The 24,724-nt window shown below is 41.5% G+C and overlaps 1 protein-coding gene across 1 annotated transcript in view; it reads right to left on the bottom strand.

Annotated features, from left to right (window-relative positions):
- Positions 1-4,962: 4,962 nt before the first annotated feature.
- The window catches only part of LOC122201162 (beta-galactosidase-1-like protein 2), a 59,621-nt gene continuing 39,859 nt past the window's right edge, over positions 4,963-24,724 (bottom strand). Inside the window, exons 11-16 of the mRNA XM_042907107.1 lie at positions 8,812-8,883; positions 8,211-8,298; positions 7,443-7,530; positions 6,970-7,081; positions 6,104-6,220; positions 4,963-5,995 (exon numbers count right to left, since the gene is read on the bottom strand). Of these exons, the coding sequence (XP_042763041.1) occupies positions 5,798-5,995; positions 6,104-6,220; positions 6,970-7,081; positions 7,443-7,530; positions 8,211-8,298; positions 8,812-8,883 (675 nt within the window). The 3' untranslated portion in view covers positions 4,963-5,797. The remainder of the gene's footprint in view (positions 5,996-6,103; positions 6,221-6,969; positions 7,082-7,442; positions 7,531-8,210; positions 8,299-8,811; positions 8,884-24,724) is intronic.

The raw sequence follows: 24,724 nt of genomic DNA, 5'->3' as shown, positions 1-24,724 counted from the left end.
ATGTCAGTGAGGATGTTGAGATTTCGGGACCCTCATATACCTGGTGGGATTGTAAAATGATACAGCTACTTTGAAATGAGTTTGGCAGTTCCTCAAGATGTTAAACATACAGTTACCATATGATCCAACAGTGCCACTCTTAGGAGAATTCCCAGGAGAAATTAAAACACATATCCAAACAAAAGGTTGCACATGAATGTTCAGAGCAGCACTATTCATAATATACTAAGAGTGGAAACAACTCAGACGTCCACCAATGATGAAAAGATAAACAAAATGTGGTCTATCCACACAATGGAATATTCTTCAGCCAAAGAAATGAAAAAAAAAAATTCTGATACGTGCTACAACATGGATGAACCTTGAAAACATAGTAAATGAAAAAAAGCCAGTCACAAAAGACCATACATTGTAGCATTCTATTTATGAAATGCCCAGAATAGGCAAATCCATGGGGACAGAAAGTCGACTAGAGGTTGCCCAGGGCTGAGAGGAGGAGGAAATGAGGAGTTGGTGCTAACAGGTGTGAGGGCTATAAAAACGTTCTAGAGTTAGATGGTGGTGATCATTGCACAACTCTGAATGTACTAAAACCCACTATATTTTACACTTTAAAGGTATTAATTTTATGTAATGTGAATTATATCTCAATAAAATTGTCTTTTAAAAAAAGAAAAAGAGAACAAAGTGAGCCTATCACTTGAAGGATGATAACTGACAATACTTGTTGCTAATGAAAAAACCTCAAACTTTCAATTAAAAATTAGTATTTTGGGGGCACCTGGGTGGTTCAGTCAGTTGAGCGTCTGACTTTAGCTCAGGTCATAATCTCATGCTTCATGGGTTCAAGCCTCGCGGGGGCTCTGTGCTGACAGCTCAGACTCTGGAGCTTGCTTCAGATTCCGTGTCTCCTTCTCTCTCTCTGCCCCTCCCCCACTCATGCTCAGTGTGTCTCTCAAGAATGAATAAACATTTAAAATAATAATAAATAAAAATAAAAATTAGTATTTTGGAAGATTTGTATCCATCACCAGTAGCTTGATAGCCCCTCAAATCTTGAAAGATTTTTCCTATGATACTGGTGGTGATATTAATGACTGAATTTTTTCATATTGGATGATGAAATGTGTCAATATTTTGAATATTATCATAGTCAGTGAACCAATGCATGATGTTACAAGAACATGCTTGAATAAAAGATCCATGTTAAGCTAGACCAATGGATCTTAACTGAGTTAAAGAAGTTTATATGATTTTAGATTCCACATTTCTACTAATCTTTAAGAAAGTACTTCTTGTAAAATTTTGGTGTAATACCATAGAATAATATCCATAATAATTATCTGTTCAGGCTATTAAAATACTCCTTTTTCCAGTTACACATCTATGCTAGGCTGGAGTTTCTTCATATGCTTCAGCCAAAACAACATATCACAACAGAAGGAATGTGGAAACAGATATGAGAATTCAGCTATCATCTATTTTGCCTAAAGACACTTGACAAAATGTAAAACAATGAAATACTTCTCACTGAATTTTTTAAAGTATACTTCTAAAATTTGTTTTCATAAAACAGTGAGTTTATTTATATTGTTTTTAAATTAATTAATAACTATTGTTTTAAAAATCTTGATATCTACACTGTACTCCATACCTATCAAATCAAACCCTATGGAGATGGAACATAAATATATTATTTTTACAAATTTCCCCCAGATGATTCCAATGTGCAGTCAAATTTAGTGCCCTTGAGCAATGTTCTCTAGTTTTGGTGTTTATCAGCATCACCTGGGGAACTTGGTAAGACTAGGACATGTAGGCCCTATGCTACTTCAGTAAGCCTGGATCATTATATTTTTTATTAGCTCTCCAGGTGACCTGATACACACCAAGAATGAAGAACCACTACCTTATACAAGCAGGCCCCATTCTTAACTGTTTGGCTATTTGATCTGTTATCTGACATAATCTCTTCTTTCCAGATGATGTGGGTTCACTTTTCCTTTTCATGGGTTTCAGTAAGCAAAATAACAAGAGAAAATGCCCTGCTTTTGCTGGAAGGATTCTTACTGCAAGTGATGGAATCAAGCAGAGAGTGCACCCCAGCTCCTGGCAGTACTGTTGTCTGTCCCATCTCCCAGAGGAGCCTCTCTTCTGGTCTGTACTGCACAGTCATGGAGGGTGTGTCACCTAGTCCAGGGGCAAGAGCTACTAAAGTGATTTCAGAGGATGATGCTCTGATGGGTAGGTAACAAAGGACTCTACCACTCCTTTCTCCAGAATATAAGGTTCTCTGTTGGGTTGGTTTTGCCGTCTCTTCAGAAATGGAGGACTGCCAATTAGGATTTTTTCTGGTCATTCAAAACTAGTGAGACATTTGCTCATCTAAATGTTAGTAAGCCAGGGATGGTGAATCAGTTATCGGCTGGACGTCGATAGTGTTACACTGACATGGCAATGGAGAGCAATTATCCCCTGAGGAATATCAAGTTACAGAGGATAACAAACATAAAGACCTTCCAGGCCCCCATGCTGTTTAACTTCCATGCATTTGTCAACAGTGAGCAAATCTTGCATATTCTGTACAAACTTAGGTTGCATTAAAAAAAAAATTAAAGGGAGAAAACCAGCTAAGCTTTTAGTTGATTACAGAATGGTTTCACGTTCTCCACTTCCTTCCCAGATTTGTGTTCCTATGGTTAGAAGGGTAGAAAACTTATGGACAGAAATATTGCTGTTGTGCAAATGCCTCTGTATAATACAGGAGAGAACAGACTTCTCTGTAAGCCCCAACCTCTTCAGCCCGCCCCTGTAAAACAGGGCCCCCGTTGACCTTTTTGGCAGAATCTAGATGAAAATATTCAATCTGATTAAATTTTGCTTGAGCATCTCTATACTTAACACAGATTGACCCTAAAGACACAACAGTTAAAGAAGGACAAATATTCACACTGCAACTCACTTGAGTGGAGAAATTATATTTAGGCTATAGTTAATCTAGTATTTCACCCGAGGCACTAACATATGATTATCAGGGGAAAAACAAGACATTAAATTGCCTTAAAGCTACTTCAACTAGGATATCATGGATTAGGTGAGAGTATTTGACTGGCCTGAGTGTTCTCTACATTACCTGGAACACTAAGGAATCATGAAGGCCAGGAAACTGTAATGAGCTGTACCTTTTACACATCACACCATATTGTGTTTATATGTTTATAGAGTAATATCTGTAAAAGTATAACATGATTTTCTTTTCACCCTAGTCTATATAGGACTTTAACTGAAATTTACTCTAGGAATCCATTTATCTGTGAGAATATTGGAATTTATTTCAAAAACAGTGCAAAAAAGAAAGAATAAGCTGTTTCTGTCATTCAGAACTAGGATTATACAGAAGAAAAACAGAGTCATTGATAGGACTACTGTCTTAAGAGAGGATTTCCCAAATTCTGTCACCTTTGCCTTTTATTTATAAAGGGTTGATCCCCAAGGCCCCAATTCCTAGTGCTTTCCTGTAAGGTAGGGAAAACATAACTTCTGACTAGGAGAACCAGGTTTGGTCTATGGCAGTGTTTCTCACCTGGAGGCATTTTGCTTCCAGAGGAGAGTGGGCAGTATCTGGATATGTTTTGGTTGTCATAACTGGGGGGGTTGTGTTACAGGCATCTAGTGCATAAAGACCAGGCATACTGTTTAGCATCCTATAATGCACAGGCAGCCCCCACCACACAGAATTATCTGGCCCAACAGAATAATAGTGTTGAGACAGGTTGAGATCCATCCTGCTCTATGATAAAAGAGCTCAAAATGTGGTCCTCAGACCAGTAATATTGATATCACCTGGGAACTTGGCAGAAATGCAAATCCTTAGGCCCCACCCCAGACATACTGAACCAAAAATTCTGGGGATAGAGCCCAGCAATCTGTGTTTTAACAAGTCCTCCAGTTGATGCCCACACTAAGGCTTATGCTCTATGGAAGTCAGAGGCTTCGATATGGGACCACTGATGCTTTCCAGCTCTGGGTGATGGTGGGAGGGGAAGCAAGAGATAGAGGAAAGGATCCCTGATTCCAGCTTGCTGTTTCCTCCTTGGCAGCTTGGACTGAGAGACGGGGCAGTGTGGCGGAACAGCAAAGGAAGGGCCAAGCAGGAATTAATGCTCTTCAACCTCTTTGGGCTGTGGAAGTCCTGGTCCACCTGGGTGCTGCTGCTCTCCTGGCATTTGCACATGCAGAAGGGACTCAGGATCTTTACTCTGGGAGGAATGCAGCTCCTTGTACAACTGGTCTGAAGTCCGGTTATGATTCCTTTTGGTCTTGGGTTGGAAGTCTCCTCAGCAGCCTTGATGCAGTGCCAGCTCACCTCTGTGGTAACCCACTCTCCCAAGCTCCCAAAAAGCCTGTCAACTAACCCCAGGGCTGGTTTATACCATGCTGGAATTTGCATGGCTTTAGAAAGTGAAGCTCAACAGAACTCCCTTCTGCCTGCCCAGGCTGTGCCACAAAGTTGATTTACCACTGACACCTAAATGGTTCCCTGTGCCCTTGCTGTGCCTCAGAAGGGTTACAGCACACAGAGGACTGGGTGATCTCAGAATCAAGAACTGCAAATCAGGTACCGAAGGTGGTAGCCAGGAGGTGGGTAAGGAATAATAAGGTGATAAGGAAGCACTGGACCAGGTAGTTGGTTGTCATATGTGTCAAAGAAGGAGGCCTTTCCCCTGAGTATGAAAAAGCCAGTGGTGTGATGTGGAACAAGCACCATAGGATAAAAGGAAAGTACCTTTTTTATATAAACATTGCAAATGCAGAGTGTATATGAACTGCCTATCATTTCCTGCATTAACATTTACATTTATTTAATCTCCTTGAAAGATCACTTTTGCTTCAGATTTACAGTTGTGAGGTCAAGTATTCTGACCATATTCTCATTTTTTTAGCATTTTATTTGGTGGTTGAACAACCTTTATTGAAGCAATATGACAAAGAGTGTGCACGGAGTAGGTTTATTTTGTTATAAGCATCAGAAAAAGGTTACCTAACCTATGCCAAAAAAGAAATGTACTGGCAAGTTAGGAAGTGGATGGTGGGCCCAAAGCAGAAATTGGGATAAGTTGAGAAGACAGGTTAGTTCCAGCAACCAAGGTGTCAGGATGGGTAGGTTACTCACATCCCCGGGGATGGGACTCATCACAATTTCCTACTTTATGTCACACCACTCAAGATTCAATATCCTGGAAAAGAAAATCTGATTGGTCTCCTGTATATCATATGCCCACCCTTGGCAGGGAAGGACAGTTGCAGGTGGGGAAGAAGGGCAGGTTGATTATCAGTCCCACAAAGACTCTAATGAAGGGAGCATGGATGATTCTCCAAAAGAACATCAGGACCCTGCTGTCAACAAAAGGATCAGGGAGGCTGGGCACACAGGCACCAATCATCCACTATGGGCAAGCACAGAGGGTCTGCAGCCTTCTTAGTCGTGGTGACTAGGCTGTGTGTTCCCTCCCTGTGGCAACCTGAGAAGCAGTACTAGGAAAAGTGCCTTGGAATGACCAAACATGGTAGCATAAGAGAGAGTAATAGGAAACATATTTCAGAAAAGGCAAGAAATGGAAAACATTGGGACCTTGGTTTACTATGAGGCAGGCATCCAGAAAGCACTGTGGAAATGTGTAGAAGGAAGGGAGGCCCAGGGAGTTGGGTTAAGACTGTTAGAGGAGTCAGCTAGTCAGGAATTTGGAAACAGGAAGTGATGAGCAGACTATGCCAGGTATAAGAGAAAAGCTGTCTATCATGCAAAGGCAATGAGGAAGAGTTCAGGTTCCTGGAAGATAGTAAATTCTGCCTTCTTTATCTCTAGCTCAGCTAGAAAGATCCAGAAGGATGATCTCAGATGCTGCAAATTTACCCTCCAGAATACCATACCTAGATGAGATATGTTTGTGAACCGGATCTCCTGGCCAGGTCTAAATTCTTCAAACACAATGATCTGTCAAGAGGAAGGAGGTTTGGTGGCTATAAGAGTCAAGTTATGACTCTTTTCAGGCAAAGGCAAATGACGTGGACTGGGATGAGGGAGTATAGTGGGGGAGCTTACCTCATTTGATCCAGGATGAAGCCAGGGTCCTGGAAGGTAAAGGGCCTCCTGGGGACCTATATTCCAGTAGCGCCCCAGATTTCGTCCATTGATGAATATTACACCTTTCGTCCAACCCTGAAAAAGATTGGAATGGAGGATTCAAGATCTGAGTTCTAAATGTAAAGACACAAGGGTGAAGGCACACATACACACACACACACACACACACACACACACCATAAACACACCTGATCCTAGTCACAGACACACTCAGAAAGAGTGGATTACCACACATGGCCTTATATAGAAGGTTACCTGGACAGTTCTATGATATTTCTCTTGGACTGGGTTGGCTCAACACATAGCCTCAAGAAAGAAAGCAGTTATTTCTAACTCATCTCCCTATATCTGCCCAAAGGCAGGGAAGAGTATTTCCATTTACCATCAGATATTCATCAAAACATGCTGGGCCCAAAGCATAGTTTGAGTTGTAGAATTTTAGGATGGCAGTAAATGTGCATTAGAATCTCAATATCCCCACCACAGACTGGATGTGTGTTCTGAAGGGGCTGAGGGACTCAACATCTTGGATTATGTCTGGGGACAGGTGGATCATGCTCACCAAATTCTTCATGCAGTAGATTCTACAACTGTTCCCACTAGAACACACTACTTATGTCTCCGTCACATGTGTTAAGTATCCACCTCTCACCCTCGTCAACACCAGGGAGGGGCAGCCTCCAGCTGGCTATGGAGTAGCTGAGGTCCCAGAGAGCTTACATTTCCTTTCACAGAGCAGGGCCCATGCACCAAGGAGCTTTTTTCTCAAATGTTCCTTTGGGATGGGGGTAGGAGAACATAGGCAGGGGAGAAATATCACTAACCTCCATTTTTATGAAGGTGTCTTTGGGGTAATTACCCATTCTCAGGATACCAAGGAAGAAGGCAGGGCCCCGAGGTTTGAATGAGACTGGTTTCCAAATGTTAGGAAGGTCCCTAAGAGAGAGTCAAACACCAGTGGAAAAGTCATGCCCTTCTTTATGTCAATTGTGACTTTTGAGGTAAGGCTCCTTTCTACCTGAGCCTGGAATCCCCTTTATAGCACAATCATATGCCTCTCAGGGGGCATGATGGAGAAAAAAACCCACCCAACCAGGAGTTAGGTGAATGAGGGGATGGTCACCACTCTGCCCCAGACAACTGTGAAACTTGGGGTCATTTCCTTCAACACTCTGGATCTTGCCTTCTCTTATCTGAAAACCAAGGAGGTTAGTCTAGAAGCTCAGAGAGCTTCTTTCCATCTCTAAATGGGAAACAACTTTGATTAATCACCTTGAGTCAATGGTCTGGCACCCACCTTTTTAGAAATTTAGTTTTCATATCCAGGCTGTAGATTTTAAATCTTCTTAATGGAGAATTGTTCAGATATATATCCCCAATTAATCCAGTAGGAGGGGAATAAAGGGAACACAAAGAAGACTAGCAGGGATGTGAACACAGAGATGTGAATAGGCTGTGACTAGGGCTCTGCCTGAAGGAGAATGCTTTCCTGGCCTCATCATATGGAAGATTTCTGCAAAATCCTACATAAATTCTTCCTTCAGTTACACACGTATACCTCTTAAAGTATACCTGTATCTCCCATATTAACAGTGCAAAGTCACTGCACTTCCTGTCAGGTCTGGCCAGCACAGCAGTTCAGGCTACCTTTAACTCCCAAGTACTTTAAAACACTTGGAGCAGGGGAAGGAAGGTGTGTGTGACTCTGCGTCCAGGAGCCCAGGGGGAGGCCAGCATGCAGACACTGAGCTCTAGGGAAGGAAAAAAATCAAAGGTCCCAGTGAGTGATTCTAACCATATTTTTTACAGCTTTCCTTAAAACCCTTCTGGAAGAGGAAAGACTTCCTCTGGCTTGGTAATGAGAGAACACACTTAAGGGAAAGCACCATCATCCTCTCCTAGCAAAGCAAGACTTCATCATTGTTTCTATACATGACTGTCTCATTGGCTGAGAAATCCTGCTGTCTTCCAAACCATGCACTTGGCCATGACTGTCCTCAGAATGACAGGAATTCAGTGCCTTAAGGTCTCAACCTTCTCCACCCTTGGAAGGAAGGGGGCCCACCTTTTCTCTCCTTATTGATGTCCTTCCCATAGGAAAGGCGGCCTTGATTCTCCACCAGGATCCTCAGTGTTGGGATATCTTTGTAGTCCTGTCCAAGACAGACCAGTTAGAATGGGTACCACTCAAGCACTCTTCTGTAGATCTCTTAAGAATCCTCTGAAACTCGGATGAGGTCATATGCAGGGTGACAGACAGACAGCAGACCTCAGAAACATGCAGACCTCCAGCTCTAGAGGCAAACCTTTGGGCCCCTGATCTTCATATCCCCTGCACTCTCACCCCCAACCCCATATCAAACCTTTCAGAAAATAGTCACTTGGATATTTTACAAGAGACTCTTGAGGCTGGCAACAAACCTAGAGTTTTTTTGAGCAGCAAATATCCAATGTGGTGAAGTTCTGTTCACCCAAAGCATGTATACCTATAATTTAGAAACACATACAACTCTCCCTCATCCTTTGTGAGTTCCTATGCAAGGAACATTCCAAAGTGGAAGAGAAAACAGGCTATCACTGGGCCAGGTCATGCTTACAATGAGCCTGCGGCCTAGGCAGGCATTGAACTATTAGTCCATGGATTATATTAACATTGGATTATATACCATTTTGGTGGGAATAGTCAGCTGGTTAGTGAAATGGTCCAGGACCCCTAGATAATTCTCATTCAAAAACACCTGCCAAATAAAGAGAAAAGCACTATTAGGGCCTCATAAGAAAAGGGACAAAATGATCCTTGGAAAAGCAAAGAAGACAAGTTCTAGGGGAATGATTAACTTTGTCTCCCATAATATTACAAGGTGACTACAAGTCCACAAACCTAAAACATATTCAAAGCAATAGAGCCATGAGATATATAAGGAAAAATCCAAAGAAGAATGTCCTGGTGCCAAATATGGGCCCTGGCTATACTACAGGGTAAGGAGGGAAATAATGAAACTCAAAAGACCTTCAAGGAATGAGGAGAAAAGGAAGGTATAGAATTAATGGATATTGTAAAGGAAATGGTGGTCAGGGTCACCTGGATGGCTCCACACAGTCTGCTTGGGATTCTCTCTTTCTGTGTCTCTCTCCCTCTCTATGGCTAGCACTCTTTCTCTCTCTTAAAAAAAAGTAAAAGAAATGGTGGCCTAAGGGCAGGCAGGGGCTACAAGTACAGCAGGCATCCACCTGTCTGGCCTGCATGGTTCATTCTCATAAAAAATCCAATCTTCCAGGTTTCCCCAGATCCTAATCTGGAAAGGCTTCTGCCACCACTATTTCTCATTTTAAGAATGATCTGGATGTACATCCATTTCTTTTCTATTACCTGTTATACTGCTTCAGATTCAGATGAAGTCACCCTCAAGAATCTGCTCTAGCCATGCAGGACCACAGAAGGATACATAATTTTCCTCTGAGATTATTTGAGTTAGGTTATAATTTTCAAATGAAATTGGACTAGGAAACTATAAAAATTAGAATCCACAAATATTAAAAACACAAATGTTAATACTATACAGAACACAGAATTCACTCTTTAAGCTATTTAGAGTCTAATTACAAGGTGTATATACTCTATAAGTATTTATTGAATGACTTGGGCAAGGAGTCACCAAGCTTAAAACAGAACCCCAGCCACTGAGAAACTTGGAGAGTGACACAAAGAAATGACTAGAACACTTCACAATAGCTAACATGAAGCTGAGAACAGAATGCCACAGATGCACAGAGGAGGCAGTAACAAGTCCTGACCCCCAGCAGAGTACAGGCTATTTACAAACATATGGGCAAGTGACTGGGAAAATCAATGGAAAACTGTAGGTGGGACAGGTGGAACGCTGAGGATTTTACCTTGGGAAGGAAATGGGTGGCACTGTGAGGGAGGGATTTAGCAAGGAAGAGGGGAAAAGTGAGCTATCTGATATAGAGTTATGAGGCTTTAACGGTAGTATAGGAAAGATACAAGGGCGCTTCTAAGGCAATGTCAGCATGGAGTTTGAAAGAAGACCCACTGAGGGCTGCCTGGGTGGCTCAGGCGGTTAAGCATCCAACTCCTGATTTTGGCTCAGGTCATGATCTCGCAGTGCTTGAGTTCAAGCCCCAAGTAGGGCTCTGCAGAGCCTGCTTGGGATCCTGTCTCCCTCACTCTCTGTCTTTCCCCCACCCAAAATAAATAAATAAACTTGGAAGGAAGGAAAGAAGGAAGGAAGAAAGAAGGAAAGAAGGAAAGAAAGAAAGACCCACTGAGTAATACTGTACCATGCAGGAGCCAGGTGAGAACAAGGTATAAAGAGAGAATGAAGGAAGCAGCATTTTCAGTTTGGGAGGCTACAAGTCTGTGGACTGATGTAAGGAGCACAGGATGAGGAGGGTAATGAATCTGGTGCTGGACGTGAGGAGTTTGAAAAGTCAATGACACATAATATCTAAGTGAAGAAAAATGTTCAGCAAACAGGGAATCTGGGTCTGCAGCTCAGGTGAGGGAGGGAAGGGTGTCACCTTCAGGAGGACCAGCACCTTTGGAAAAAGATGACACAAATGGCACAGAGGTGGTAAGAGAAGGAGAATTTCACCAAGACCTGAGGAAACTCCGCCAGCTCTTAACTTGGAGTGTAATGTTGAAGCCTTTCCACTAAGCTCTGCTGTTTTCTAGTCAACAACCATTAAACTTCTCTGAGGTGTCATTTGTAATAAATATCTTAGATGAGTGTTTTGTGAATTAAGTGAGAAGAGCCAATTTTAATGTGTTATTTAAATGTAGGGATTACTGTACAATAAGAACTGGGACTTCTGAAGCTCCTCCCAAGTCTCCATAAAGAATCCCATCAACTCCTATAAGGGTTCAATGAGTACTCCCACCCTGGGAATGTTTACATATCTTAGACCTGTGACAGCAGTAGCTTACATATCGAACATTTCACTGAAGCGACAGAGGTTAAGAAATAGTGATGATTTTTTGAAGGTCAAAAAGATTTGACTATCATTTAGAAATTCACCTTAGCCACACCACTGGATTTTACCAGCAGAGAAATGTCACTGGGGGACCCATCCACTGGCCCCTACCTGACCTCGGTCTTGAACATGATTCTTTGTGGTAAGGAGGCCACCAGTGGAGATCATAACCTCATAAAGTATGTACCCAGAGGACTGACCGTTCCCCTGGTTCACAGACAGCTTCTCCATGCAAATGGGCTTGACAGAGCTGATGGCCTGTGGCAGAAACAGGAACAAAAACCAGGCTGCATGATCAGGTTGGAGAGAAAAATTTCAGAAACCTGAACCCAAAGCCCACTTCTCCAAAGGAATTGCCCCAAGAGTCTCAAGGACAGGAGTATAACAAAGGAATATGTAATGGTAATCATGCTTAAGTGTCACATATAAATGCCCTTTTGTTTTCCAAACCAGCATCATATATTTCTGCATGTGCTAGACAGTAATGTATTCTTGTTTTTCAGATGGAAAAGCTGAAATCAAGGAAAGAGACTGATCTGTTGAACTTGCTCAACAATTCATAATAGAGTCTGGACTAGACTCCAGATTTCAGGAACTCCATTCCAGGTCCAGATTCTGTCTACCCTTGGCCTTCTCCTCTTGTACCTTCATACACTAAGATAAATCATCCTGGGGCTCCTGTGTGGCTCCCTTGGTTAAGCCTCTGGCTCTTGACCTCAGCTCAGGTCTTGATCTCAGGTGTATTCAAACCCCACATTGGGCTCCAACGCTGGGTGTGAAGCCTACTTAAGAGAAACTATCCTAACCCATGGTCTGACTATGACTATTCTATTCATGAATCTGCTTATCTAACACTGACCTAAAGCACTTAATGTCTATTAACCCCCACATCTGTCGGATTTCTCTATCTGGATTTTTTTTTAAGTGAATAATTTTTTAATGTAATCTATATATCCAAAATGGTGCCCGAACCCATAACCCCAAGATTGAGCCACATGCTTTACCAACTGAGCCATCCAGGCACCCCTGGACTTCCTCATCTGAAAATGCTTAGATGATTCTAGCACAGTATCTCCCAAACTGTATTCACCACACTGACCCATCCTACTCTTTTTCCTTTCCCAAAAGAGCAACACCAACCACCCAGTCAAGAAGGTAAAAAGCATGAACAATGTCTCCCCCTCTTCCTCCTCTCCAATATCTCCCATCAACGAGTCATCACCTCTTTTAGAGTCTGACTCAAAATATCTAATCCTTCACTCCCATTATCTAAACTCCACTTTTGTAGATTTCTACTCAATTTCAGTGTTCTGACAGGGCCACAGTCCACTCCCTCCCCCATAGAGCTACCAAAGATATCATTCTGAAATGCAAAGCTGGTCATCAAATTACCAAGTTTTAAAATAGCTTCCTACAGGGGTACCTGGGTGGCTCAGTTGGTTGAGTGCCTGACTTTGGTTCAGGTTATGATCTCTCCCTTCCCAAGTTTGAGCCCCGCTTTGGGCTCTGTGCTGACAGCTCAGCCTGAAGCCTGTTTTAAATTCTGTTTCTCCCTCTCTCTCTCTCTGCTCCTCCCCAGCTCATGCGCTCTCTCTCTCTCTCTCTCTCTCTCAAAAATAAATTAACATTAGAAGTTTTTTAATAAAATAAAATAGCTTCCTACAACTTTCAGGGAGATGTTCAAGTTTCTCAGTATAAAAACATGGCCCTTCAGACTGCCTTGGAGAAATACTCAAGTCTGTGGAGCCACACAGCCTGAAACATCCTGGGGGACCAAAATGCAAAGAAGATATCAAAAGCTATTGGACTCCTGTCAAGAGGGCAAAGGAGCCAGCCTAAAGGAGATGGGACAATTTGAGTATCAAAAGGAATGACTGCAGGCACAGGGCACTAGGAGCGGTGCAGAGCATGCGGCCTGCAGCCTGGACACCCTCTCTGTACCTGCCATGCCCTGCCTGCCATGGGCCAGGGGCTGAGTGCAGGCACCTGCTCTGCTCTCCAAGAGTAAATTCACAGAAATGTGAATGGATAACAACAGAAAATGGTATTGGAACAGTGGGAATCAGCAATTCTGTACAGGAAGCTTTAGGAGATGTTGTTTACTGTAGTGTGTCTGAGTTGGGACAAAATTGAACAAATAAGAGAAGTTTGGTGCTTTGGAAAGTGTGAAAACTGCTAGCGAACTCTACTCTCCTCTAACAGGAAAAGTAATGAAATTAATGAAGTCTTGCAGAAAATCCATGTTTTGTCAACAAATCTTGTTTCAAAGATGGTTATGTAGTGATCAAGGTAACACTCAATAATCCTTCAGAACTGGATAAATTAATGAGTCATGAAGCATTTGAGAAATACATAAAACCTTTGAGGAGTGCAAATGGAAGCCCTAAATGAACTAGTATGAAACAACTTAATCTAGCATAGTTGTCTTAAATTAGTGGTGCATAGAAAATTTTAAACAGCAATTTTTAGCAATACCAGTGGAAGAAGAAACTACTCGCAGCAATGCTAATGAAAGAAAACACCCCTTAACTTTCTACTGATTGCAGATCAACCCAATATGCATCTTTTTTGCAATACCCTATGATTTTTAGGCTAGGCTCTGGTTATAATATTCAGAATCCATAAATTATCCATGGTCAAAAACTAGCTATAAAAATTATGTAATTCAAGGATAACATTGTTATCTTAAGCCTTAGGGAATATTGTAACTTGCTTATATCTATCCATGGATTGGGGTCAAAACATTAAATGAGGGGAGAGGGAGGGAAGATGGTGGCATAGGAGGACGCTGGGCTCACCGCGCGTCCTGCTGATCACTTAGATTCCACCTACACCTGCCTAAGAACCCAGAAAACCGCCAGAGGATTAGCAGAACGGAGTCTCCGGAGCCAAGTGCAGACGAGAGGCCCAGGGAAGAGGGTAGGAAGGGCGGCGAGACGGTGCGCGCTCCATGGGCTGGCGGGAGGGAGCCGGGGCGGAGGGGCGGCTCGCCGGCCAAGCAGAGCCCCCGAGTCTGGCTGGCAAAAGCGGAGGGGCCGGACGGACTGTGTTCCGACAGCAAGCGCGACTTAGCGTCTGGGAGGTCATAAGTTAACAGCTCTGCTCAGAAAGCGGGAAGGCTGGAGGACAAAGGGAGGGAGAGCTGCTGAGCCCCCAGATGGCAGAGCTCAGCTTGGCGGGGAACAAAGGCGCTCGCCAGCGCCATCTCCCTTGCCCATCCCCCAGCCAAAATCCCAAAGAGAACCAGTTCCTGCCAGGGAACTTGCTCCCTCCGTGCAAACACCCAACTCTGTGCTTCTGTGGAGCCAAACCTCCGGCAGCGGATCTGACTCCCTCCCGCTGCCACAGGGCCCCTCCTGAAGTGGATCACCTAAGGAGAAGTGAGCTAAGCCTGTCCCTCCTGCCCCAGTGCACCTTGCCTACCCACCCCAGCTAAGACGCCAGATCCCCAGCACCACAAGCCTGGCAGTGTGCAAGTAGCCCAGATGGGCCACGCCAAACCACAGTGAATCCCGCCCCTAGGAGAGGGGAAGAGAAGGCACACACCAGTCTGACTGTGGCCCCAGCGGTGGGCTGGGGGCAGACATCAGGTCGGACTGCAGCCCCGCCCACCATCCCCAGTTATACACCACAGCACAGGGGAAGTGCCCTGCAGGTCCTCACCACTCCAGGGACTATCCAAAATGACCAAATGGAAGAATTCCCCTCAGAAGAATCTCCAGGAAATAACAACAGCTAATGAACTGATCAAAAAGGATTTAAATAATATAACAGAAAGTGAATTTAGAATAATAGTCATAAAATTAATCGCTGGGCTTGAAAACAGTATACAGGACAGCAGAGAATCTCTTGCCACAGAGGTCAAGGGACTAAGGAACAGTCACGAGGAGCTGAAAAACGCTTTAAACGAAATGCAAAACAAAATGGAAACGATGACGGCTCGGATTGAAGAGGCAGAGGAGAGAATAGGTGAACTAGAAGATAAAGTTATGGACAAAGAGGAAGCTGAGAGAAAGAGAGATAAAAAAAATCCAGGAGTATGAGGGAAAAATTAGAGAACTAAGTGATACACTAAAAAGAAATAATATACGCATAATTGGTTCCCAGAGGAGGAAGAGAGAGGGAAAGGTGTTGAAGGGGTACTTGAAGAAATTATAGCTGAGAACTTCCCTGAACTGGGGAAGGAAAAAGGCATTGAAATCCAAGAGGCACAGAGAACTCCCTTCAGAAGTAACTTGAATCGATCTTCTGCACAACATATCATAGTGAAACTGGCAAAATACAAGGATAAAGAGAAAATTCTGGAAGCAGCAAGGGATAAACGTGCCCTCACATATAAAGGGAGACCTATAAGACTCGTGACTGATCTCTCCTTTGAAACTTGGCAGGCCAGAAAGGAGTGGCACGATTACTTCAGTGTGCTAAACAGAAAAAATATGCAGCCGAGAATTCTTTACCCAGCAAGTCTGTCATTTAGAATAGAAGGAGAGATAAAGGTCTTCCCAAACAAACAAAAACTGAAGGAATTTGTCACCACGAAACCAGCCCTACAAGAGATCCTAAGGGGGATCCTGTGAGACAAAGTACCAGAGACATCACTACAAGCATAAAACATACAGACATCACAATGACTCTAAACCCGTATCTTTCTATAATAACACTGAATGTAAATGGATTAAATGCGCCAACCAAAAGACATAGGGTATCAGAATGGATAAAAAAACAAGACCCATCTATTTGCTGTCTACAAGAGACTCATTTTAGATCTGAGGACACCTTTGATTGAGAGTGAGGGGATGGAGAACTATTTATCATGCTACTGGAAGCCAAAAGAAAGCTGGAGTAGCCATACTTATATCAGACAAACTAGACTTTAAATTAAAGGCTGTAACAAGAGATGAAGAAGGGCATTATATAATAATTACAGGGTCTATCCATCAGGAAGAGCTAACAATTATAAATGTCTATGCGCCAAATACTGGAGCCCCCAGATATATAAAACAATTACTCATAAACATAAGCAACCTTATTGATAAGAATGTGGTCATTGCAGGGGACTTTAACACCCCACTTACAGAAATGGATAGATCATCTAGACACACAGTCAATAAAGAAACAAGGGCCCTGAATGATACATTGGATCAGATGGACTTGACAGATATAATTAGAACTCTGCATCCCAAAGCAACAGAATATACTTTCTTCTCGAGTGCACATGGAACATTCTCCAAGATAGATCATATACTGGGTCACAAAACAGCCCTTCATAAGTTTACAAGAATTGAAATTATACCATGCATACTTTCAGACCACAATGCTATGGAGCTTGAAATCAACCACAGGAAAAAGTCTGGAAAACCTCCAAAAGCATGGAGGTTAAAGAACACCCTACTAACGAATGAGTGGGTCAACCAGGCAATTAGAGAAGAAATTAAAAAATATATCGAAACAAACGAAAATGAAAATAGAACAATCCAAACACTAGGACACAGCAAAGGCAGTCCTGAGAGGAAAATACATTGCAATCCAGGCCTATCTCAAGAAACAGGAAAAATCCCAAATACAAAATCTAACAGCACACCTAAAGGAAATAGAAGCAGAACAGCAAAGGCAGCCTAAACCCAGCAGAAGAAGAGAAATCATAAAGATCAGAGCAGAAATAAACAATATAGAATCTAAAAAAACTGTAGAGCAGACAAAACCAAGAGTTGGTTTTTTGAAAAAATAAACAAAATTGACAAACCTCTAGCCAGGCTTCTCAAAAAGAAAAGGGAGATGACCCAAATAGATAAAATCATGAATGAAAATGGAATTATTACAACCAATCCCTCAGAGATACAAACAATTATCAGGGAATACTATGAAAAATTATATGCCAACAAATCGGACAACCTGGAAGAAATGGACAAATTCCTAAACACCCACACTCTTCCAAAACTCAATCAGGAGGAAATAGAAAGCTTGAACAGACCCATAACCAGCGAAGAAATTGAATCGGTTATCAAAAGTCTCCCAACAAATAAGAGTCCAGGACCAGATGGCTTCCCAGGGGAGTTCTACCAGACGTTTAAACCAGAGATAATACCTATCCTTCTCAAGCTATTCCAAGAAATAGAAAGGGAAGGAGAACTTCCAGATTCATTCTATGAAGCCAGTATTACTTTGATTCCTAAACCAGACAGAGACCCAGTAAAAAAAGAGAACTACAGGCCAATATCTCTGATGAATATGGATGCAAAAATTCTCAATAAGATACTAGCAAATCAAATTCAACAGCATATAAAAAGAATTATTCACCATGATCAAGTGGGATTCATTCCTGGGATGCAGGGCTGGTTCAACATTCGCAAATCGATCAACGTGATACATCACATTAACAAAAAAAAAGAGAAGAACCATATGATCCTGTCAATCGATGCAGAAAAGGCCTTTGACAAAATCCAGCACCCTTTCTTAATAAAAACCCTTGAGAAAGTCGGGATAGAAGGAACATACTTAAAGATCATAAAAGCCATTTATGAAAAGCCCACAGCTAACATCATCCTCAACGGGGAAAAACTGAGAGCTTTTTCCCTGAGATCAGGAACACGACAGGGATGCCCACTCTCACCACTGTTGTTTAACATAGTGCTGGAAGTTGTAGCATCAGCAATCAGACAACAAAAGGAAATCAAAGGCATCAAAATTGGCAAAGATGAAGTCAAGCTTTCGCTTTTTGCAGATGACATGATATTATACATGGAAAATCCGATAGACTCCACCAAAAGTCTGCTAGAACTGATACATGAATTCAGCAAAGTTGCAGGATATAAAATCAATGTGCAGAAATCAGTTGCATTCTTATACACTAACAATGAAGCAACAGAAAGACAAATGAAGAAACTGATCCCATTCACAATTGCACCAAGAAGCATAAAATACCTAGGAAGAAATCTAACCAAAGATGTAAAAGATCTGTATGCTGAAAACTATAGAAAGCTTTTGCAGGTAATTGAAGAAGATATAAAGAAATGGAAAGACATTCCCTGCTCATGGATTGGAAGAATAAATATTGTCAAAATGTCAATACTACCCAAAGCTATCTACACATTCAATGCCATCCCAATCAAAATTGCACCAGCATTCTCGAAACTAGAACAAGCAATCCTAAAATTCATATGGAACCACAAAAGGCCCCGAATAGCCAAAGTAATTTTGAAGAAGAAGACCAAAGCAGGAGGCATCACAATCCCTGACTTTAGCCTCTACTACAAAGCTGTCATCATCAAGAGAGCATGGTAGTGGCACAAAAACAGACACAGAGACCAATGGAATAGAATAGAAACCCCAGAACTAGACCCACAAACGTATGGCCAACTCATCTTTGACAAAGCAGGAAAGAACATCCAATGGAAAAAAGACAGTCTCTTTAACAAATGGTGCTGGGAGAACTGGACAGCACCATGCAGAAGGTTGAAACTAGACCACTTTCTCACACCATTCACAAAAATAAACTCAAAATGGATAAAGAACCTGAATGTGAGACAGGAAACCATCAAAACCTTAGAGGAGAAAGCAGGAAAAGACCTCTCTGACCTCAGCCGTAGCAATCTCTTACTCGGCACATCCCCAAAGGCAAGGGAATTAAAAGCAAAAGTGAATTGCTGGGACCTTATGAAGATAAAAAGCTTCTGCACAGCAAAGGAAACAACCAACAAAACTAAAAGGCAACCAACGGAATGGGAAAAGATATTTGCAAATGACATATCGGACAAAGGGCTAGTATCCAAAATCTATAAAGAGCTCATCAAACTCCACACCTGAAAAACAAATAACCCAGTGAAGAAATGGGCAGAAAATATGAATAGACACTTCTTTAAAGAAGACATCCGGATGGCCAACAGGCACATGAAAAGATGTTCAACGTCGCTCCTTATCAGGGAAATACAAATCAAAACCACACTCAGATATCACCTCACGCCAGTCAGAGTGGCCAAAATGAACAAATCAGGAGACTATAGATGCTGGAGAGGATGTGGAGAAACAGGAACCCTCTTGCACTGTTGGTGGGAATACAAATTGGTGCAGCCACTCTGGAAAACAATGTGGAGGTTCCTCAGAAAATTAAAAATAGACCTACCCTATGACCCAGCAATAGCACTGCTAGGAATTTATCCAAGGGATACAGGAGTACTGATGCATAGGGGCACTTGTACCCCAATGTTTATAGCAGCACTCTCAACAATAGCCAAATTATGGAAAGAGCCTAAATGTCCACCAACTGATGAATGGATAAAGAAATTGTGGTTTATATACACAATGGAATACTACATGGCAATGAGAAAAAATGAAATATGGCCTTTTGTAGCAACGTGGATGGCACTGGAGAGTGTGATGCTAAGTGAAATAAGCCATACAGAGAAAGACAGATACCATATGGTTTCACTGTTATGTGGATCCTGAGAAACGTAACAGAAACCCATGGGGGAGGGGAAGGAAAAAAAAAAAAAAAAGAGGTTAGAGTGGGAGAGAGCCAAAGCATAAGAGACTGTTAAAAACTGAGAACAAACTGAGGGTTGATGGGGGGTGGGAGGGAGGGCAGGGTGGGTGATGGGTATTGAGGAGGGCACCTTTTGGGATGAGCACTGGGTGTTGTATAGAAACCAATTTGACAGTAAATTTCATATATTAAAAAATAAAAAAAATAAAAAAAAAGATTTGGAAGATTAAAAAATAAATAAATAAATAAATAAATAAATAAATAAATATCAAAAAAAAAAACCATTAAATGATCTTTCCATTGGGGGGAAAAAAGGAATGACTGCAATGAGGTAGAAATATGTTAAATGCGTTAAAAAAAAAAAGAGAAAAGGGCGAGTTTTCAGGAGGATCTTGGAAACATGACAGCAGAGAAAGAATCTGACCTCATCTCCTCCCACAGATACATCAAGGCTACAGGTGAACATTGTACAGCTCATTCTGAAAACAAAAGACTGGCAAAACTGATGTTCCATAGCTAGAAACATAAAGAGGAGGCCAAGATGCGATGGAACCAAACCCCTGGCACACCATCTCATAAGCAGGGGGAGTATTACAGGCAATTACAGGAGTATTACAGTATTACTCCTCATCCCTGAGGGATGAGGGGATCAAGTCCTACATCAGGCACCTTTAGTCCTGGAGACCTATACCAGGAAGACATCTGCTTTGAAAGTCATGCAGGGCCTAACTGCAGGAGAATCACAGGGCTATAGGAAACAAAGTGTCTGCCATTAAAGAGCTAGAATTAGATGTATCACTTGGTCCAAGACTCAGCACAGAGGCAGCAGTTTGAAAAGCAGCTGGGTTATGCAAAAGGAAATTTATTGTTTGATTTTAGGGCATGTGCCTCAGGAGGGTCAGAGATCTGTAGGTGATTTCTCCCAGAACAGAAGCACTGATAGGAGCCATTTTCCTGGCCATTCTAAGCGAGCCAGTTCTGACATTATCCATCTACCTTACTAGCACCTTTTGATCCACCCTGGATTTCTCCTACAGACCAGCTTTGGCAGGCACCCTTCCAAAGCAGGTCCCAAAGCACAGCCTTAGTTGGGACCAGAGTCCCCTCAGAGTGACAACTGCCCCACTACATACTTTCTGGGCAGCTCTGGCCTACACCAGTGTCCCTCCAAAGCAACTTCTGGCCTGAGGAGGAGAGAGCCAACCTTGCCCACAATAAAACAATTAATCTATTACAAAGGAGGCAATAATACAATGGGGAGGAGTCTCTTCAATAAATGGTGATGAGGTTACTAGGTATTTATCCAAGGGATACAGGTGTGCTGTTTCAAAGGGGCACATGCACCTCAATGTTTATAGCAGTGCTATCAACAATAGCCAAAGTATGGAAAGATAAAGAAAATGTGGTGTATATATACACAATGGATATTGTGTATATATACACAATTGTATATCTCATTGTGGCTGGAACTAGAGGGTATTATGCTAAGTGAAATTAGTCAGTCAGAGAAAGACAAATATCATATAACTTGACTCATAGGTGGAATTTAAGATACAAAACAGATGAACATAAGGGAAGGGAAGCAAAAATAATATAAAAACAAGGAAGGGGACAAAACATAAGAGACTTTTAAATACAGAGAGCAAACTGAGGGTTGCTGGAGGTATTGTGGGGGGGGGGATGGACTAAATGGGTAAGGGGCATTAAGGAAGACACTTGTTTGGATGAGCACTGGATGTTACACATACGGGATTAATCACTGGAATCTACTCCTGAAATCATTATTGCAGTATATGCTAACTTGAATGTTAATTAATTAATTAATTAATTACATTAAAAAAATAAATGGTGTTGGGGAGGATAGCTACACACAAAAAGAATGAAACTGGACCATGTTTAACACAAAAATAAACTTAAAATGGATTGATTAAAGACCTAAATGTGAGACCTCAAACTATAACACTCCTAAAAGAAAACACAGGCCATAAACCCTTGGACATCACCCTTAGCAATCTTTCTTTGGATCTGTTTCCCCAGGCAAGGGAAACAAAAGCAAAAATAAACAACTGGGACTACATCAAACTAAAAGCTTCTGCACAGCAAAGGAAACCATCAACAAAATGAGAAGGCAACCTACTGATTTGGAGAAAGTATTTGCAAATTATATATCCAATAAAGGGTTAGTATCCAAAACACATAAAGAACTCATACCATAAAAAACAAATAATCAAAAAAAAAAAAATAGGCGGAGGACCTAAATAGACATTTTTCCAAAAAAGAAATACCAATGGTCAATACACACATTAAAAAGTTCTAAATGTCACTAATCACCAGGGAAATGCAAATCAAAACCACAATGAGATGTCACCTCACACCAGTCAGAATGGCTAATATCAAAAAGATAAAATATACCAAGTGTTGGCAAAGATGTGGAGAAAAAGTAATTTTCATGCACTTTTGGTGGGAATTTGGTGTAGCCACTGTGGAAAACAGTTATGGAGATTCCTCAAAATTTGAAAATAGAAACACCATATGACTCAATAATTCCACCACTGGACATTTACCTGAAGGAAACAAAAACACTATTTTGAAAAGATATATGTACCCTTATGTTTATTGCAACATTATTTACAATAGTTAAGATATGGAAGCAACCTAAATGTTCACTGATAGATGAATGGCCAAAGAAGAGGTGGTATGTATATATATATATATATATATATATATATATATATATATCACACTGAACTATTACTCAGCCATAAAAAATAAAGTCTTGCCATTCACAGCAACATGGATGGACCTAGAGAGTATTATACTAACTGAAATAAGTCAGACAAAGACAAATACCATGTGATTTCATTTATATCTGGAATCTGAAAAACAAGGCGAACAGAGAGACTCATAAATACAGAGAACAAACTGATGATTGCCAGATGGGAGGGTATGGCAAGACTGAAGAAAATAGGTGAAGGACATTAAAAGGTAAAAATTCCAAGTATAAAATAAATAAGTCACGGGGATTAAAAAGTACAGCATAGGGAATATAGTCAGTAATACTATAATAACTTTGTATGGTGACAGTAACTGTATTCATTGTGCCGAGCATTTTGTAATGTACATAATTTTCAAATCACTATCTTGTACACCTGAAACTAACATAATATTACATGTCAACTATACTTCAATTAAAAATAATATTTTTAATGTGAGTTATAATCAAAGACAATAACAGCAAAACACCTCATTGGTCACCTTTGGAGGATATCCAGGAATAAATTCAGTTTCTGATAAAAGAAAATATTTGAATTTCTGTCCTAACTTTTCTTTACAAACTGTACATCAAGGTGACAGGAAAATTAGTGAAGGGAAGTTCTTCTACGTAGAAGACTTCAAGTGTATACATGCAGAAGGAATGATAGAATTAGAATTAAACTATTTTAAAAGCCTTAATGAAATATTGGATGTAGGTAATAATTGTTAATGACTGCTAAAACCATTAGGTAAAAGGCTGATGGGAACATTGACAATGGATAGACTGGGCTAACTACTCCGGAACCCCTCTGATCAATTATGAACACAGAAATGACCAGCCATTATGTGCCTGGAATATGATGCATAAAAAATATAACAGCACCACCTATGAAGTATACTTGCAAACAATATTTTAAAAAGCACCTAAGCTAGGGGCGCCTGGGTGGCTCAGTCAGTTGGTCATGATCTCTCACTTTGTGGGTTTGAGCTCCATGTCGGGCTCTGTGCTGACAGCTCAGAGCCTGGAACCTGCTTTGGATTCTGTGTCTCCCTCTCTCTCTGCCCCTCCACCCCCTCTCAAAAATAAAAATTTTTTAAAAAACACCTAACTTAAATCTCATCAAGCATCTAAATCAGTTTACAGAAAATGTAGAGAATATAAAGATATATTCTCAGATACATGGGGACCTAATCAACAAAATCCAGAAAGTGGGGAATTCTACAGCTTCTTCAACAAATAAATGCAATAAACAGATGGAAAAAACATCTTTAGATTAAAAGAGATTTAAGAGACTATCAACTAAATGCAATGTGTAACTGACCTCAATTGGACCTGATATTAACAACTAAATGCTAAAAAAATTATGAGATAATTGAGAAAATCTGAACCCTGGATATTTTATGATTTTCAGCAGTGCTCTGCTATAAGCCAGTCTGGACCAGCTCATGAGGGCCAATTGTGCACATCTCTTCCCAACCCTGTATTTTACCTCTGTATTCAGTGTTGTCATGCTAGAGGCTTGAAATTAGCTATAGTGGGAGTACTTAGACCACAGGAATTGGCAAACACTACTAATCAGAGTTTTTTCTTCTAGAGCGACTATTACTAAATATTTCCCAGGAGACGCACAGGGGTGGCTCAGTGGGTTAAGCTTCCAACTCTTGATTTCAGCTCAGGTCATGATCTCACAGTTGGTGATATCAAGCCCGGAGTAGGGCTCTGTGCTGACACCACAGAGCCTGCTTGGCATTCTCTCTCTCCCTCTCTCTCTCTGCCCCTCCTCTCTCTCAAAATAAATAAATAAACAAAATAAAAAAAAAACTATTAAAAAATATTTCCTAGTAAATCACTGAAAGAGTTCTTATCTTTTCAGATACATATTGAATTATTTGTAGCTGAAATTATATAATCTTGGGGTGCCTGATGGCTCAGTCAGTTGGGCATCTGCCTCTTGATTTCAGCTCTGGTCCATGATCCCAGTTTCGTGGGATCAAGTCCTGCATCGGGCTCTGAGCTCAATGTGGAGCCTGCTTGGGATTCTCTCTCTCTCTCTCTCTCTCTCTCTCTTTCTCTCTCTCTCTCTCTCTCTTTCTCTCTCTCTCTCTGCCCCTCTCCCCCTTTCACACACTCTCTCTCTCTCTCTCAAAAATGTTAAAAAGAAGGGCGCCTGGGTGGCTCAGTCGGTTGAGCGTCCGACTTCAGCTCAGGTCACGATCTCACGGTCCGTGAGTTCGAGCCCCGCGTCGGGCTCTGGGCTGATGGCTCAGAGCCCGGAGCCTGCTTCCGATCCTGTGTCTCCCTCTCTCTCTGCCCCTCCCCCGTTCATGCTCTGTCTCTCTCTGTCTCAAAA

This window comes from Panthera leo, chromosome D1, assembly GCF_018350215.1.
Source record: "Panthera leo isolate Ple1 chromosome D1, P.leo_Ple1_pat1.1, whole genome shotgun sequence".
Taxonomy (NCBI): Eukaryota; Metazoa; Chordata; class Mammalia; order Carnivora; family Felidae; genus Panthera; species Panthera leo.
This window is presented reverse-complemented; position numbering and strand designations above follow the sequence as displayed.